This window comes from Elephas maximus, chromosome 3, assembly GCF_024166365.1.
Source record: "Elephas maximus indicus isolate mEleMax1 chromosome 3, mEleMax1 primary haplotype, whole genome shotgun sequence".
NCBI lineage: Eukaryota > Metazoa > Chordata > Mammalia > Proboscidea > Elephantidae > Elephas > Elephas maximus.
The window spans coordinates 83,229,668-83,246,499 of NC_064821.1; the positions used below are offsets into that span (position 1 = coordinate 83,229,668).

The 16,832-nt window shown below is 53.4% G+C and overlaps 1 protein-coding gene across 5 annotated transcripts in view; it reads right to left on the bottom strand.

The window, feature by feature from the left end:
• Nucleotides 1–593: 593 nt before the first annotated feature.
• HIVEP3 (HIVEP zinc finger 3) overlaps nt 594–16,832 on the bottom strand; it is a 119,688-nt gene continuing 103,449 nt past the window's right edge. For 4 of the 5 annotated variants that reach the window (XM_049878959.1, XM_049878960.1, XM_049878961.1 and 1 more), the window contains 3 exons: nt 13,138–13,224; nt 5,957–6,888; nt 594–5,463 (listed from right to left, as the gene is read on the bottom strand). In XM_049878959.1, the coding sequence (XP_049734916.1) occupies nt 4,666–5,463; nt 5,957–6,888; nt 13,138–13,224 (1,817 nt within the window). In that variant the 3' untranslated portion in view covers nt 594–4,665. The remainder of the gene's footprint in view (nt 5,464–5,956; nt 6,889–13,137; nt 13,225–16,832) is intronic. The other variant, XM_049878962.1, reaches the window with a different exon arrangement.

The following is a 16,832-nucleotide window of genomic DNA, read 5'->3' on the forward strand; positions in this document are numbered from 1 at the left end:
GGTACCAGCTGCCTGTGAGTGGTGGATCGCCTGTTGCCATGATGCTGGACAGATTTCAGTGGTGTTCTCAGGCTGAGACGGACTAGGAAGAAAGGCCTAGACAGTCTCCTTCTGGAAAATCAGCCAGCGAAAACTCAACAAATCACAAGGGTCTGATCTGCAACCGATGATGGGGATGGCACAGGACCGTGCGGCGTATGGTTCCATTGTGCATGGGCTGGCCACGAGTCAGAGGTCGCCTTAATGGTAGCTAGCTAGCAACAACAACATCTAGCACATTATTTAATCCTCACAACAACTCTTACACATACAGATTATTACCCTCCTCTCTACAGATTAGGAAATGGAGGCTCAGAGACGTTTGGTAACTTGCCCAAGGTCACACAGTCAGCAAGCGACTGTGCCAAGATCTGAATCCAGGTGCGGCTTAAAAGTGAGGGTCATGAGAGAAGCCCCAGCTGGGTGACTGTGGCCCAGTCACTTCCCCTCTCTGGGGCCAACTCTGACATTCTACAACCCTCAAAAAGAACCGTGAGCCAGGCAAGCAGAGCTGTGTTGGGATTTTAAAATTTATTCCAACGTGCTATTTTTTTTTTTTTAAAAATATCCTCAGGCTGAACACCCAGCCAGAGCTGTAATAAAGGCAATTATTATACTTGTAAAAACTTCTCATTCACAGTACAGATGTCATTTACAACAAAGGTCACACACATCAATACTGAGCAGTTGTTTCCTTTTGTACGTCAGACTCTGTGCTTTAGACCTGCAGGGACTTTTTGTTTTGTTTTTCATTTTTTTTTGCACTGATATATACCATACCGACATTGCAAGATGCAAGTGTAGAAACTAGAGTTTAAATAAAATTACAGGCAAAACTACCCATCCCAGTGTGGCTGCTGTACATATTTACAGTACGGTTTTTGGAATGTATTGCCATTTAAGAACATAGACACTCTGAATAGACGATTTCACGGACAGAATACATACAGCTTTTTTTTTTTTTAAAGGCAAATATTTATCTTACAGAGAGCGTGTATCTTACATTTGCCTATACATTTCTTTTCTGTTTTTCTTTCTTTTCTTTTTTAACACTAAGTGTAGTAAAGTGATCGTAAGTGCCGAAGCAGTTTTCTAATGGAAAGCAGACTGGATTCACAACAGAGAAGCAGAATTTGTGGGGCAGGCCTTCGGAAATGCTCTCCTTCTGGTCAGTACTGCAGGGCCGTCTTACGGATGTCTGCTCGGCCCCGCCTCTGGCTTAAAGAGGGATTTGCCTGGAGAAAGAACTAGAGAGAAACTCAGCTCAGATATATTGCTTATTCCCATTCCAGACGAACCGGTGAGAGTGGAGCGGGGGCTAGAGGAACATAGAAGCGAATTCTTTCAGACTGTTTCCGACTGAGGGAGGCAGAGGGACCTCTACATCTGGCTCCTGGAGGGTCTCAGTGGTTGGGGCCAGAGTGTATACCATGGAGTGGGTGAGCAGGAGGGGGCAGGCCTGGGGAAAGGTGCCCTCGAGGAGGAATGGAGTTAAATGGAGTTAGTACCCGGAATGGCCCTGAGTTTTCCAGGAGTAAAGGGCATCCTGGAAGGCAGGCCCAGGGGGCAAGTAGCTTGGAGTCCCCAAGAGAAGGCAAGGTTTGGTCCTGAAACCCCGTGGGGAATTGGTTCCTCCCTACTGCCAACACTCAAAGGGTGGAGCTGGTCTACCCAGAAAGGGCCATCCTGTGTCCCCGCACCTTTCAGGTTTTCCTGCCAGCAGATTAGCATTGCTGCCTCCACTGCTCCCCTTGGCAGGGACAGGAGCATCACAGGCAGACTGGAAATGTGAAAGGGGGTGGGAGCAGGCCAGGGGTGTCTGGGAGAGGGCATGGGTAAGTCTTCCAAATTACAAAGATTTGAGCATGGTCTTGGAGCTCTGTGCTCAGGGAAGCAGAAATAGAGTTTGGCAGAGGAGGTTAGAGCTATGCCCAGTGACATACACCCCACGCTGAGGGCTTCGACCTCTCCCTCTGGGCACCTGTGTTGGGCAGCAGCCCATGGGCTGGATTCTGTTTGTGCATCATCAAACATGGATCTCCTGGCTCCTGCTACATCCACTCTGCCTGTGACCAATGTCTCTGAGACTGTGGGGCTCTCCCCTGCTGGCCATACTTCCCAGGCAAGGACATCTTTGGTGAGTGGGCTGTTCAAGTACAGGCGGGACGATGACCAGGAGAACTGGGGGTGCAGGGCAGGGGTGGAGGGGCGTGGCTATTCCAGATCAGGTGCTAGTCCCGCAGAAGGTCTTGTTCAGGACGGTTCCAAACCTGGCTAAAGCAATGCCCAGCCCTCAGCTCTTGAAGTCTAATTCTTGGGCAGCCCCACAGGTTCAGGCTGCAAGACAGGCGACGAGAAGAGCCCTGGCCTGCGGAGTGACTGTACCCAGGCTCCTTGCCATTTTCCTGCCAGGCCCGAGAAGGCCACATCAGTGCCAACATGGTCGAGGCTGGGCTGGCTACCTTTTCCTAGGATGGCAAGAGCCCCAGACTCTGAGTCAAGCAGCCCAGAGCTACAGCTAGCCCCTCCCAGCTCACTGGGGAACAGTTGACCTCTTAGTTTCCTGCAGCTGGGGAGACCTTTCTGTTTTGTCCCCTCTGTCTTAGCTCTGAGTGAGGCCATAATAGAATGAACAAGGTGGTCTGGCTGGAGGTGGGGCCTGTGGCTGGTCCGTCCATCAGAAGGGGCCAAGAATGGACAAGCTTGGCCCAGAGGAAGACGGGATATTGGCACACCTGGGGAGCCAGGAAGCGTCTCAACCCTCCTCTCCTATTGTGTCCCATCCAAACAGCTTAATCAGCTCAAGAGCCCTTGGATGGGCCTTCCTGAGGACCTGGGGGTAGGGAGGCCCCTGCTCTGTAAGGTGGTGGCAGCAGCATTAGCCTGGATGTGTGCCAGCCATGGTCCTTGGGTTTTTGCTTTAACCCCCTTGTAGAAACTAAAGATCATTTCTGGAAAGATGCAAATACTCCCCCACCCCCCAAACAAACAAACAAAAAAAACCAAACCTGTTGCCCTCGAGTCAATTCTGACTCATAGAGACCCTATAGGACAGAGTAGAACTGCCCCATAGGGTTTCCAAGGAGTGCCTGGTGGATTCGAAGTGCTGAACCTTTGGTTAGCAGCCATAGCTTCTAACCACTATGCCACCAAGGTTTCCGCCCCTCTCCTAGGGCAGGCAAACATGCTAGAGTCCAAGTTCCATATTTCAACTTGGGATTTTAATTTTTGGTCATCTTATTTTTCTACAAAGTAGGATTTGCCCTGGGAAATGCAGGGCAGCTTCTTGAAGATGGGAACAAGGAAAGGGCACTAGCTCTGAGCTGCTAGCTCTGGAGAAGAATTCAAATGACTTAGGATAATCAATCTTCTGAGTCAAGGGAATCTGAGGAGGGTAGGGGAAAAATCAAACGCCATCCTCTCTTTCTAGTTTCTTTTATATATATTTCTTTTAAACAGTTTAAGCCAACCAAAAGGCCCAGGTGGTTCACCCTAGTCATGGTTTGGGATATTTTCCTGGGGGAGGTGCAGTCTGACAGTATTGGGTAGAGAAGGGAGGGAGGGAGCAGTCCTGCTACAATGGGGTTCAGACACATATCCCTGTCTGAGCATGAAAAAAAAGAGGGCCCCCTGTACCTCAGAGACCAAATATGAAACAAAACTCAGACTCCAGCCTCAGCAGCTGAAAGGTGACACAGCCAAACTTGACCTCTAAGGGGTGGGCCCTGCCCCTTCTGCCTTGTGGGTAGTTTTTAGAATATGGAAGGCTGCCTATGGACAGGGCCAGAGAGCAAAGCCTAGGGCAGGTGCTCTGGAACCAGGAAGTGGACTGTCAGGGCTCCTGTCCCAGCCCAGGGTGTAGGGTGGCGGGGGCGGGGTGAAGAAGGGAGGCGCTGGAGAGGAGGATCATCCACGGGTCAAACGCCAGATCAAAGCGGGTATCTCAGAGTCCTGGGGGAGCCAGCACCTACCTTCTACCTGCTCCTATTTTTTTGCATTTAAATCCTAAGAAAAGTAACATATTTTCCCTTTCTTAGAAATAAAAGAGAGAAAACAAAAAGCAATAAAAAGTCGGTATTTCTGGGTCTGCCGTGTTTGAGCCCCTCTGCTTTGGGCCGCGAGCCCTTCTGTTGGCAGAGTGGGGTGGCCACCAGCTGGGGGGGTGGGCAAAGTGGCAATAAATAGGAACCATAAACCTCTGTACATAGGAGCGTTGGCTTTTACATTTAATGATATATTTTTAAAAGTTTTTTTCCCCCCTCAGTGCATCCCCTTCCCCTCAGCAAATGGCCGTTGTTTGCCAGGCCTTGGGGGTGGGGTCTGCAGACCGCAGTAGCAGAGGGTGAGGTTTCACCTACACCCCAAAAAGCATGAAATGTTCACAGCCTCCAACTCCTAGTGGGGTGTTTTATGTGTGTGTGTTGTTTCTTTTCAAGCAACAAAAGGTATAGAAAAAGGCACAGGTAACTGCATACATGAAAGATAAAACAGATGGGGGTCTGAGCAGAAGCTGCTTGCACAGATGGACAGATGGAAACGGGCCCGTGAGAGCAAGAGGATTTGAGGAAGTTGGCTGGAAACGTCTGTTGCCGACACCGGAAGCCAGATGCTGAAGCAGCGGAGAGACTAAGTGCTGGGGGTGCCCCTGTCCTCGGGTTGCTCTGGAGGTGCCCTGCGTGCCCCACTTCCTGAGGGCTCGGGGGAGCCCTGACTGGTCCTGGGTTCCCCAGAAAGGTTCCTCCTCCGAGCTGGGAAGCGCGTGGAGGCCTCTGCCAAGCAGCCCGTGGAGCTGCTGCGGTCCAGTGCCGGGGCGGCCGAGGTCTTGGGGTTGGCGAAAGTGCGCGGTGACTCCAAGCAGGGGCTCCAGGTCTGCTCTGCCCTGTGGCCCTGGGGTGGCCAGGGCAAGGCCTCCTGTGGGGTGCAGGAGCTGTCTGTGGGCGTGGGCTCTGGGGGCTCCCAGTCAGGAGGTCTGCCCAGGCCCCCACTCGTCCTCTCCTGCTCCTTGGGGTAGTCCCTGCCCTCCAGCTCTGAGGAGAGTGTGAACTTGGAGACCTTGGCCACAGGGGACACGGAGGCTGACGAGCTCTCGGTGGGGCTCCAGCGGCCTCGCTCCTGGGCCTCTCGGGCCCCCGTTAGGTCGCTGCCACCTCCCGAGAAGCCACTGACCCAGGCCCCAGTGGGCCCTGGCAGCAAGGTGGGGTGGGCCCCTGGCCGGGCCTGCACCATCTGGATCCCACCAATGGGAATCAAGGGGCACGGGGCACGGGCCAAGTGCTGGGAGTGCAGAGGGAGGTGGCTGAAGACGTTCTCCTCTGTCCGGGCTGGGACGTGGCCGTGGAAGTCGTGGGGAGTGCAGAAGGGCCGGAAGGAGAGAGGATGAGCAGGGCCTGGTGAGCTGGAGGGACTTCGGTACTCGGCCTTCTGCTAGGGTCAGAAAACAAGACATGGTAAGGAGAAGGTGCCATGCTGGTCATCTGTGAGGCCTGGAGATCACAGAGCAAGTCACGGCCAAGCTGGGGCCAGAACAGGAGTCCCCAGCTCCTTGCCCATGGGCCGCCCTGTGCCTGGCTGCCCTGACTGGCAAGGCTGCCGCCACCCCACAGCAACCAGGAGCCCATCCAGGCCCTGTAGCTTCCATGCCTGTCTGTCTTTGGGGGAGGGGTACTGAAATGTTTTCCACTAAAACAAGCGACAGAAAAGTGATAGGACTGCATCCTGTCAAAGGTGGAAAACTTGCGAGACCTGGAAAAACAAGGCAGTCCCTTTGAGCTCCAGCTCTCATAGGTTTCACTGTATTAGGTATTGAGGTAGCCAAACTATTTAACTCCAGGTGTGTGCTTCGGGGAGAGGAGTGAATGGTGCAATCCGCCCACCCACGTGGGAGAACTGGCCCAGACCCATGGGGGCAGGAACTCACCCAGGGGGAGGCGCCAGTCTCGGGGCTTCTGCCCAGAAGCTTGTGAGGTAGAGGCGTGGGCGTGAAGACAGCCCGCGGGGCCGGCCCCAAGCCTAGGCCGCGCTCATCTGCTGCAGAACTGCCCGGTGCAGCCGAGGCCCACTTCCCTGGCAATGCTGGCCGTGGCGGTGACTCAGCCTGACCTGGGAGCCTTCTCCTGGTGGGCGAGTGTCTGGAAGGGCCTGGGTCTGTGGAGCCCTCGCACTCAGGGAGCAGATGTGATCGAGGGGGCAGTTCTCTTCGCAGGGGGCTGGGGCTGAGAGGAGACAGCTCGAGTCTTGGGGACCCACAAGGGAGAGGGCCCATGTCCCTCCCCGGGCTGATCTGGGGGCCAGGCGGGCTGGGGACTGAGGCCTGTGGCTCTCGGGCCAGTGAGTATCGCTGGGGAAATGAGTCGTTTTTGGTGAGTGAGTGTTTGTGAGCCAGCGGTGGGCAGCTGCCGGCTTCTTTGCTCGGAGACCACGGCCTTCTCGGCGACGTGGCCTTGGAGCTCAGGGCCAAGACTGTGTCCCTCTCCATGGGGCCCAGAGGGGCCAGTCCCAGCTGGGGGAGGCACAGGATGCTCTGGCTGGATGTGGAGCCAGTGCTGGCTGCCGAGTGCTCAGCTTCTGAGACTGAGCTGCCCCGTGCAGCCTGGTTGCCAGGGGGAGCATCTGGGGGCTGAGGGCCCTGCCTAGGCGAGGAGTCTGCCCGTAGCATGGCTGGCGGGCCAGGTGGGGGTGCCTCCGAGGATGGTCTAGACGGCTCGTCCAGGCTCTCCTCCTCATCCTCATCCTCGTCTTCATCGAGGTCCGAGTCTGAGTCAGAGTCCTCTAGGTCTGAAAACTGGTGTTCCTCCACGGCCTCCGAGCCCTCTCGCCCTTCCGAGTCCTGGAACGGGTCGTCACTGGCTCCTGGAGGGTAAATTTAGGAGACATGGGGCCACAGGCCTCAGGGCCATGCAGGACCCATGTCCGCTCCTCTCCAAGCCCCAGTTTCCTCAACTGCAAACTGGGCATAGTAGCCATGGCAACTATGGGCTAATCAAGGGATATAATAGATATGGTAACACTGTAAATAATAATAGTACTATTATGTAATGCCTACTACTAATACTAAGGCCTGGTGACCTGTTTCCTAAAGGTCGCAGCCCTGAAAACCCTATGGGGCAGCACTACTCTGCACACAGGGTCACCGTGAGTCAGAATCAACTTGCCAGCAACTAACAACAACTACTAGTATTACTAATAGTATTTGCGTCTACCACGTGCCAGGTTCAGTTCTAGGGGCTTCATTTGTATTAATTCATTTAGTTCTCAAGCAACCCTCTGAGGCTGCTAGCACCACGTCACAGAGGATGCAACTGAGGTACAGAGAAATGGAGCAACTTGCCCAAGTAAGGTAAACGGTAGGGCTGGATTGAACCACAGGAAATAAGATTGTGGCATGGGTTGTTTTTCACTAACAGTCAGTGCTGGCTCCACCACGAGCATGTTATGTCACTTTGCTGTGCCTCAATCTCCTCTTTTGTCAAATGATTGTGAGGGGTCTCGGCTTCCAGGGTTTGTTAGGCGTCACCGTGTGCCCAGCACATAGCAAGGGCTTGAATAATGATGATCACTATTAATACGTGAATGATGGAATCTATTATTCAGAGACAGGGCAGTCATGCTGGCTGGCCCAGTAGCACAGAGCCACGGGCAAGACACACATGTGCCACTGAGGGCAGGCTGCTGCTGGCTGGCACAAGGGCCTCAGTGGGTCTCAGCTGGCACCAGCTGCAGGGCAGGTTCCCATCCCAGTTGCACTCTTGTCCAGAGGAGCTGCTGCCCTTGGAGAGCCCGTACCACTCCCAGCAGAGGGGAGCAGGCTCTGAAATACTAGCCTCCTCGTCTAGCTTCTTGTGGGGCTGACCCAAATAGCCAGGCCACCTCTAACAAGTTCGGGCATCTCTGAAATGGGTAGCAATCTGGATGCTGCAGAGGGCTCAGCTAATGTCTGGTTCACCTGGCAGGCTCCTGACGGTTTGGGTTCTGCCAGCCCACTGCCAGGCTGGACTGCTGTGAACCGTGGTTCCGGCCTGCAGGGTGTGGGCAGGTGACAGGTGCACTGAGGATCTGGCCAACCAGCCTCTCTACCTCACTCTGAGATGCCAGCACCACCCCCACCCCTGAATAAGACATCTGGACGTACACGCTGACCCAGGCCCAGGCCCAGGCTGCTGGTGCAACCAGGCCCACTCCTGACAAAGGGAGCCAGATGCGTGTGCTGACTCAGGTTGCTAGTACAACCGGGCTTCCAAGCCCCACTATACCCAGCCGCCCTGGAGCCAGAAAGCCCAGCATTCAGGTTTCCAAGTCACTCAAGATGCTGTAGTAAAATGCACAACTGCAGGAAAGGTGTATATTCAGGAGATGGAGGTCAAGGCTCTGGGGTGGAGCTGGCGCTGGCAGGCGAAAGGGGAGCCAAGGGGGTGAGGCAAAGTCTCCTGGCAGCTGGGAGCAGAATGACAATGAAGACCAGAAGGGAATGGGAGGCTGGGGCAGGGTTCACCTCAGCCCACCACCCGTCTGTCAGTTTGTTGTAGCATGGTGACTTGTGTGTTGCTGTGATGCTGGAATCTATGCCACCAGGATTTCGAATACCAACAGGGTTATTTATTATGGACAGGTTTCAGCGGAGCTCCCAAACTAGGAAGAAAGGCCTGGCACTCTACTTCTGAAAATCAGCCAGTGAAAACCCCATGGATCACAACAGAATATTGTTGGATACAGTGTTGGAAGATGAGCCCCCTAGGTTGGAAGGCACTCAAAACATACTGTGGTCACAAAAATGGACTAGGCAACATTTCGTTCTGTTGTACATGGGGTTGACATGAATTCAAGCCGACTTGAAGGCAACTAACAACCACAAAAGGATGAGGCTAGGGAACAAAACCCACTTGGCAGTTTTGCCCCAGGCTTTGACTTCAGCTATGGAGGACTCACAGGATCCCAGGAACTCACCTAGCTCCACCCCTCATTTACACATGGTGAACACACAGGTGCAGATTTTACCCAAGGGCTTAACAAAAATTACCCAGCCAGCTAGTGGTTCAGTCCAAACTATAGTTTACAGCCTTTGCATTCTTACAATGTCAATTTAAAATGATGTTTACGCTCCAAGAAACAGGGAACTGCCTGGGTTTGAATCCACCTCTCCCTTGCTGTGTGATGTTCGCCAAGTTACTTCACCCTCTCTGTGTTCAGCTTCCTCATCTGTAAAATGGGAGTAATAGCAATAGAACCCACCTCATGAAGCTGTTGGGAGGGTTGAATGAAGTAATGCGTGTATCATTTGGGGTCTGCCTGGCACACAGTGCCTAATAACCCATTGCCATTGAGTCAATTCCAATTCATAGCAAGCCTATAAGGAGTAGAACTGCCTCATAGGGTTTCCAAGGCTGTAATCTTTACAGAAGCAGACTACCACGTCTTTCTCCCACGGAGCAGCTGGTGGGTTGGAACTGCTGACCTTTTGGTTAGCAACCAAGCACTTAACCCACTGCATCACCAGGGCTCCTACAGTGCCTAATAAACTTCAGTTATTCCAGCTCTGTGGTTAGCCTTTGGCTGCTAACCAAAAGGTTGGCAGTTCAAATCTACCAGCCACTCCTTGGAAACCCTGTAGGGCAGTTCTACCCTGTCCTATAGGTCATTATGAGTTGGAATAGACTTGACGGGCACCAGGTTTTTTTTTTAATTCCATCTTCAGCTACCTCTGGGATCTCAGGTGAAGGCAGTCGGGTCAGGCATTGTAAGCATTTTGCAGGTGAGGCTTGGAGGGGTAGTGCTACTAGTGAGGAGGGACCAGACCAGGGTCTCCTCATATCTAGCAGAGGGCTCCTAAAGACCCACTTCACTGATGAAGCACCCAACACACCAATGAAGAATCTTTACAAGAAGCCAAGGGTCCCCTGTCCAGCGCCCCAGGGCAGGGCTCGCTAGGTCCTCCACATCTCGGCAGTCCGTTTCTAAAGCATCTCATAGAGCTGTCCCACCACTGCTGGGGTCACGATCAACAAACACGCAACAAAGCCCTACCACTTGGGGCCTGGGATTGCGGACCAAGCTTGATGCCATGCAGCTCGCAGATGGCGCCACTGGGATTTCGCCACAAGGTGGCGCCAGTGCTCAACTTCATCACCGTTAGGGGCGGGACGGCAGCCCTGCCATCCGAAAGTAATCTATCCTTACAGGCTGTCCTCCCACATCTTTACTTTGTGTCGAACAGACACGAACTCTAACCCTCCTCCCTGAATGTTCCAAATCGCGGGACATGGCCATAATCTTTGGAGTCATCCTCGCTCCTCTTTTTCTCAAGAGCCTCCCTCCACCATCATGATATGTCAGCAAAACCTGTGGACTCTACCTCCAAAACATATCAGAGCTCGCCCACCACTTCCACAGCGCTTACCTGGTCCAAGCCAATGTGTGCTTTGCCTGGATTCCTGCTTCCACCTCTGCCCCCGTTCTCCAACCCAGCCAGAGCGAAAGGAGTCACTCCACTCAGGAAAGGCAAGACCTCACTGCCCCACACGATCTGGTCCAGCTCCCTCTGACCTCATTGCTCCCACCCTGCCCCCCTCGCTGACAGGCTCTAGCCGCATCGCCAAGCCCTGTACCCCCAGAGGCCTTGCACCTGCTGTTTCCTCTGCTGGGAACACTCACCCTCTGACACTGCCTGGCACCCTGACCCCTGGCTCCATTCACATTCTGTACTGGCACCTCCCTACTTCATAGGTGACAGAGGACATGGCTGGGGATGGGCATGGAGTGGAGTGGGGAAGACACAGGGCTGTCATGTCTGGCTTCAGCTCTCTCAAATCCTCCCAGATTCTCTGGAAGCCCCAGTGTGCTCGAGGCTGAGTGTGTAGGTGTGACTGTGGGTGTGTATGAGGGCAGAGTCAAGGATTATGTGGCTTGGGGTGGCAGGTTGTAGCTGGATTTACTGAGCAAACTGTCTTCAGTGTGAGCATTACAATACAAAATAAGTAGAAAACCAGGACTATCTAGAATGAGGTCTGGAGTGTAAAAACAGGCAATAAGGCCTCAAGGCGCTGTACGACCTGACCCTCAACCTCCCATTTCCCCTTGCTCCAGAAGCTCCCCTACATTGGATGAGCTCAGAAGGCTGAGGGTTCTGGTTCAGATGTGTTTGGGCTGGGCCCGGTCAGGGCTGGGATCCCCCTCCACTCTTTAGTACCCTGTGTGTGTATATGTATGTGGGGGGGGGGGAGTGGGGATGGATGCCCTTGTCTCTTCCACCCTGTGAGTGTTTTTCTCCATTAATCTGGTTCAGAAGAAAAAGAGCTGATCGTCAGGCAAGAGAGAACAGAGGCCAGGAATCAGTGGGCAGTCCTGGAGCTCAGATCTCTCATCTATTCCCCGGGGATTGTGTCCCTGACTGCCTGCCTCACTGAGCTGTTGGGAGACCCTGAGCGACGGAGGAGCATTGCCAGGGCTGGGGGGAGCCTGGAGGCCTGTGCTGGGAGAGGGGCCGGCAGCAGTTCTGTGGGAGGAATGGCCCTGAGAGTCCCAGAAAGCAAAAGTCCTTGATAAAGAAAGGCTCAGCTCCAAAAAGGGAAGGGTGGGGGGAGAAGGGAAGTACAGGGTGGGCCAGGAAACCAAGCTGCAGACAGGGGCAGCAGCTTCTGACTTCCCAGATGTAATGGTGATGATTGAGGAGGCTCTGCACACACACACAGGGGGCTCTGCACACACACACAGGGAGCTCTGCACACCTATGCACATGCCAGTGTCTCACTGAGGGCTCTGCACACACACGGGGAGCTCTCACATGTGTGCACATACAGGTGCCTCACCCAGGGCTCTGCACACTCACAGGGAGCTCTGCACATGTGTACACACATAGGTGTCTCACTGAGGGCTCTGCACACACAGGGAGCTCTGCATATCTACGCACATGCCAGTGTCTCACTGAGGGCTCTGCACACACAGGGAGCTCTGCACACCTATGCACATGCTATTGTCTCACTGAGGGCTCTGCACACACAGGGAGCTCTGCACACTTGCCGTGCTCCCGCAAGACTGGGCCATGTAGAGCATAATCTGGAGGCCTCAGCAAATTATTTCAGCAGAATCCCAGGTCCTGAAAGCTGGTGTCTCCCGGGTGCAAGGAAAGGGACACCCAGGAAGACTCTAAAGCGGCAAGCTGGCCCCTGGTGCATTTTCATCCCTGGCTGTCTTGCCATCATATACCATCTTGGCCTCTTTCATACCTGGTTTCTGGGCCCTGAAATTATGTGCATGGGAGATGAGTGGGGCTGGGACATGGGGAACATAGACTCCAGACCCTGCCCTGCCTCTGTTGAGCTATGTAATTTTGGCTGGTTACCTGCCTCCCTGAGCCACAGCCTCCTTGTCTGCACGTTTGCACCGTGTGGAGGGCCTCAGACCCAACCATCTGACTGCTTCTAACAGGCCTGGCACCTCCGTGGCCCCATCCTCATTCTGTGGGGGAAAAGCATGGGCTCTGGAGACAGCTGAGCTTTAAATTGTAGCTCAGCCACTTCCTGAGCTGTGTGACCCTGGGCAAGTACTTAACCTCTCTGGCCTTATCTGTAAAATGGAGCTTATAACAGCATGTACCTCACAGAGTTATTGTGAGGAGTCGTTGAGATAATTCATAGCATGTGTTTAGAACATGCCCGACACAGTGGGTGCTCAATCAATGTTGGCTATAATTACTCAGGAGTTAATTTCTTTAACAAACATTCATTGAGTGCCTACTGGGGGCCAGGCATGTTCTAAACACATCAACACTGCACCATAGAATGCAAAGCCCAATAGCTGTGGCCACATGTTCTATGAAAGCATGGGGATGGTCAGCCATTCTGTGAATTTAACCTTTAGCCGTCTGTCTCCCAGTAGTTAGGAAAACTGGAGGGGAGGGCATGGGAGAGGGAGAGGGAGAGGAAGAGGAGGTGGGCGGGGTGCTGGGGAGAGGAGGAGAGAAAGGAGGAGAAGGGAGAGGGAGCATAGGGGAGAAGGGGAAAGAGGTGAGGAAGGAAGAAGAGGAAGGGGGGAGAGGAAGGGAGGAAGAGGGGAAGGAGGAGGGAGAAGAGGGAGGAGCAGCAAGGAGGGAGTTGGTGACTCTTTTACCTTCTTCCGCTTCCAGCTCCTCCAGCACCCCTGTCTCTTGGCACTTTTTGCTGTGGGCCTTTGACTTCATATGCTTAGTCAGATTCCCTGGAAAGACAGGAAAGCAAACTCAGGCTTGGCTGGAGAGTTGGCTGCCAGGGCAGGCCAGGGCTCAGACGCATTGCTTGGCTGCAGGCCGTTGCTTCTCAGCACAGTCCAGGCCCTGCCAGCTGCAGGGAGGGCAAGGGCTGGGGTGCTTCTATGCCCTGGTACTCAGCCAGATGTGCAGCCACAGCTGCTGTTCAAGGTGGACACTGAAGCTGGGTTGGGTGGGCATGGGGCCATTAGGGAGAGAGGGTTTAATGAGGGAGTGAGATGCTGGTTAAAAACAAACAAAAAAAGAAATTAAAAAAGACCTCAAGTGCAATAAGTTTTTCCCTGCTTCTGGTTTAACTTTGGCTCAGGTGCTCTGACAACCATTAGACAGGATTGTTGACTGTCTCAGGGCTGGGACTCCCTGGGGGGCTCCCACTAGCCAACACAGTGGGTGGGTGCTGAGGATCCCCTTCTGGCTGAGGACACTTCTAGGGGAGCCCACAGGGCTTGGGGAGAGGAACTAGGACTATTGGGAATGGGGAGAGGGCAGACGGTAAGAGCAGGGAAGTGTGGTGGACAGGAATCGAGGAGCCAGAAGTCTGGGGTCCAAGCCCTGGCTTCCTTAGAGAAGTTGAGTCTCCTTCCTGGGCCTCATTTTTTCCCAAGAAGGCAGTGCCAGGAAGGCTGGGGCGAAGGCTCTGCCCTTGGAGGGGAGGCTGGCTCTGCCTCAGGTTCTCAGCCAGCCCACAGCATGACGAGCAGGGGCAGCAGCTCTGGAATCAGGGAGCAGTGGCAACTGCTGCAATTCTGCCCCACGGGTGTAGAGTACTTCACAGGCCCCAGAGCTCTGTGGGCAGGAATGTCCTGGGCAGGAAGGGCAGAGCGCCCCTGATTGCCCCCCAGGAGAAGGCAAACCAGATGCCTCCGAGTGTTGCTTTCAGCCCAGCAGCCACGGCAAACCGTGATGTGCTCACAGTTGCTCTGGAAACTGCTATATTTCCATATGGTCATTTGCATAATAAATTATAAGGTCCCAGAGTCAAGTGCTCTGACTCATTAATCTTATTAGTTGGTAAGTTTGAGTGGATGGATGAAAGAGAGAAGAATAGACAATGTAAGACTCCTCGAATGGATGCATAGAGAGATGAATGGATGGATGGATGAATAAGTGGATGAGAGAAAACAGGGAGTGGAGGAAGAACAGGAAGAAGATGGACAGATGGATGGGACACTGGATGAGTAGATAAACAATGGATAGACAGATGGTAGATAAGGAGTAGATGAAAAAATAAATGGAAGGATGAGTGGACAATGGGTCAATAAACAGATGAGACAAAGAAGAACTGGATGAAATGGAGAACAGCTGACTGGTGCATGCATATTTAAATGTATGGGAGAGCAGACAGGAGGATAAAGAATGAGAAGATGGATGAAAGGATGGATGGATAGGAGGACCAGAGGGCAAATGAGACACAGAGGATGAATGAAAAAATAATGGGAAGGTAAATGGATAGGAAGACAAATTATTAGATGAGAGGATGAGAGAAATGGATAAACAAGAGGATGGATGAATGGGTGAATAGGTAGAGAGCTAGTGGATGAGGCAAGGGTGTTTCCTAACCATTTCAAGAATTTCAAGGATTCCTTAGGGTTTAGCTGAGAGGCTAATGGGGAATCTTAAGCTGGGATTCCCCAAGGTGTGCAGGTCCAGGCAGCAGGGATAGATGAGAAGCTGGATCCTTTCCTCATTCCTACCCTTGGCCCTAATCCATGACTCTAATCTTTTTAACTCAGATTTTCCTGCTACAACTGTACAGAAACCTGGATCCTCTACTCCTGGCCATAGGGAAGTAAGGTCATACCTTTCAGAGTTATCTTGGGGCCAGAGCATTCCCAAAGGTCCCTATTCAGCCCTGCACACCTCCGCCCTCATTATCCAGAATGGGTGAAGCCTGAGTAGGACAGTCAGGAGGTGGGAATTGGCAACTGAGGTTTTCCATGGACCAGAGATACAACTGTCCCCTGAGGCTCTGGAACCAAGCCCAGCCTCCCCTGACCACCCCAGGTCACAGAAGACTCTGAACACTGCTTGTTCTGGTTACTACATCATTCTTCGTACACGTTCTGCCTGGAATGTTTAGATGTTTATTCAAACAAGTTTGATGCTGAGCACATGATGGGTGCACAACGACCAGGTGTGGAAAATGCTCTTCACAGAAGGAACCTCACAGACCATTTAATCCCACCCCCATCAGGCCCAGCTTTTCCCCTGCCTCTGGTTTACCTCTGGGTTCAGGTTCTGTTGATGACATGAGACAAAATCAGGTGCCGGGATACCATGGGAGGGCTCCCGTTAACCAACATGGCGGACCAACTGGCCCTGAGTCACACTGCTAGTTAGTGCAAAGCCCCATCTAGAACCAGGTCCTCAGACTCCAGGTACCTTCTCTGTTCTATACTGTGGCAGAATGGGATGAGAATGGTTTGGGAGCTGGCTGGCCTTGGGCTTCAGTTTGGGCTCTGCTGCTTGCTAGTTGTTAGCTCTCGGTTAAGTTTCTTAATCTTCTGAGCCCTGGTTTCTGCACTTGTAAAATAATACCTACTTTGTGGGGCCCTGAGGGGGCTTGATGAGGTAATGCATGTAGAGGAGCCACAAAGTGTGCTCGGCAGAGAGCAGACGCCCACCACATGGTACCTCCCTTCCTCCCATACCATGTGGCTTCCATGACAATCACTCTGGCAACGCATTGTGCTGGGTGTGGAGGAGAAAGATGCTAAGATGATGCTAGTGATGGAAAGGGCTTTACTTTTCAGGGTGGCTCAGGGGCTCTCAGGAGAAGACACCAGGGAGCCTGGTCCCCTCTGCCCCCACCCTGGAAGGCTGCCAGGGAAGAGTTGGGCAGCCTGGGTGTTAGTCCTTGCTCCCTCCGTGACCTCCCCTCTCTGGGGCTGCTTCCTCCACCGTGACATAAGGGAGGGGCACCAAATGGCTGCAGGCATCCTTTGCAGACTGGACACCCTTTCCCAGCAAGGGGTAGAAATTCAGCTTGCTAGGCAGAGTCCATAGCTTCTCACCATCATCCCAGCCACCCACGAAAAGCCCAGCAGTTCTGGAATGAAGGAGGAAAGGCAAATGGATGGAAAATGATTGCGAATGTGGAAGAGAGATGGAACCTCCACTTAAGAGATCAGCCAATGACTCTGTCTGCCTCATGTAGCTTTGGCCAACTGCCCCTCTCCCACCCCGCCGCCTGTGGACATGAAGCCTTTTGCCTGAGGCCATCAGCAAAAAGGACTCTCCCCTGCAAAGCCACCCCTCGGGCCTCTGGGAACCATCTGAGAAGAGGGGACAGGACCCTCAGACCTCCACAGGGACATCCCAGCAGGCATTCCTGGTCCTGCCCCACTGAGACACTTTTCAGTTAGTTCTCAGAGGTCTGGGCTGCTGCGACAACATCTGACACAGAGACAGAGACACAGACAGGCAGACAGACAGACAGGAAGGGCTGCCCAGGCCAGGGTGCAGCCAGGTGGTGGTGATAGGAGGGCCCCACAGACTGCCTCAGTCAGTCCTGGCCCAAAGCCCTCAGGCCCAGCCTCAGTTCTCACACAGCCTGGCT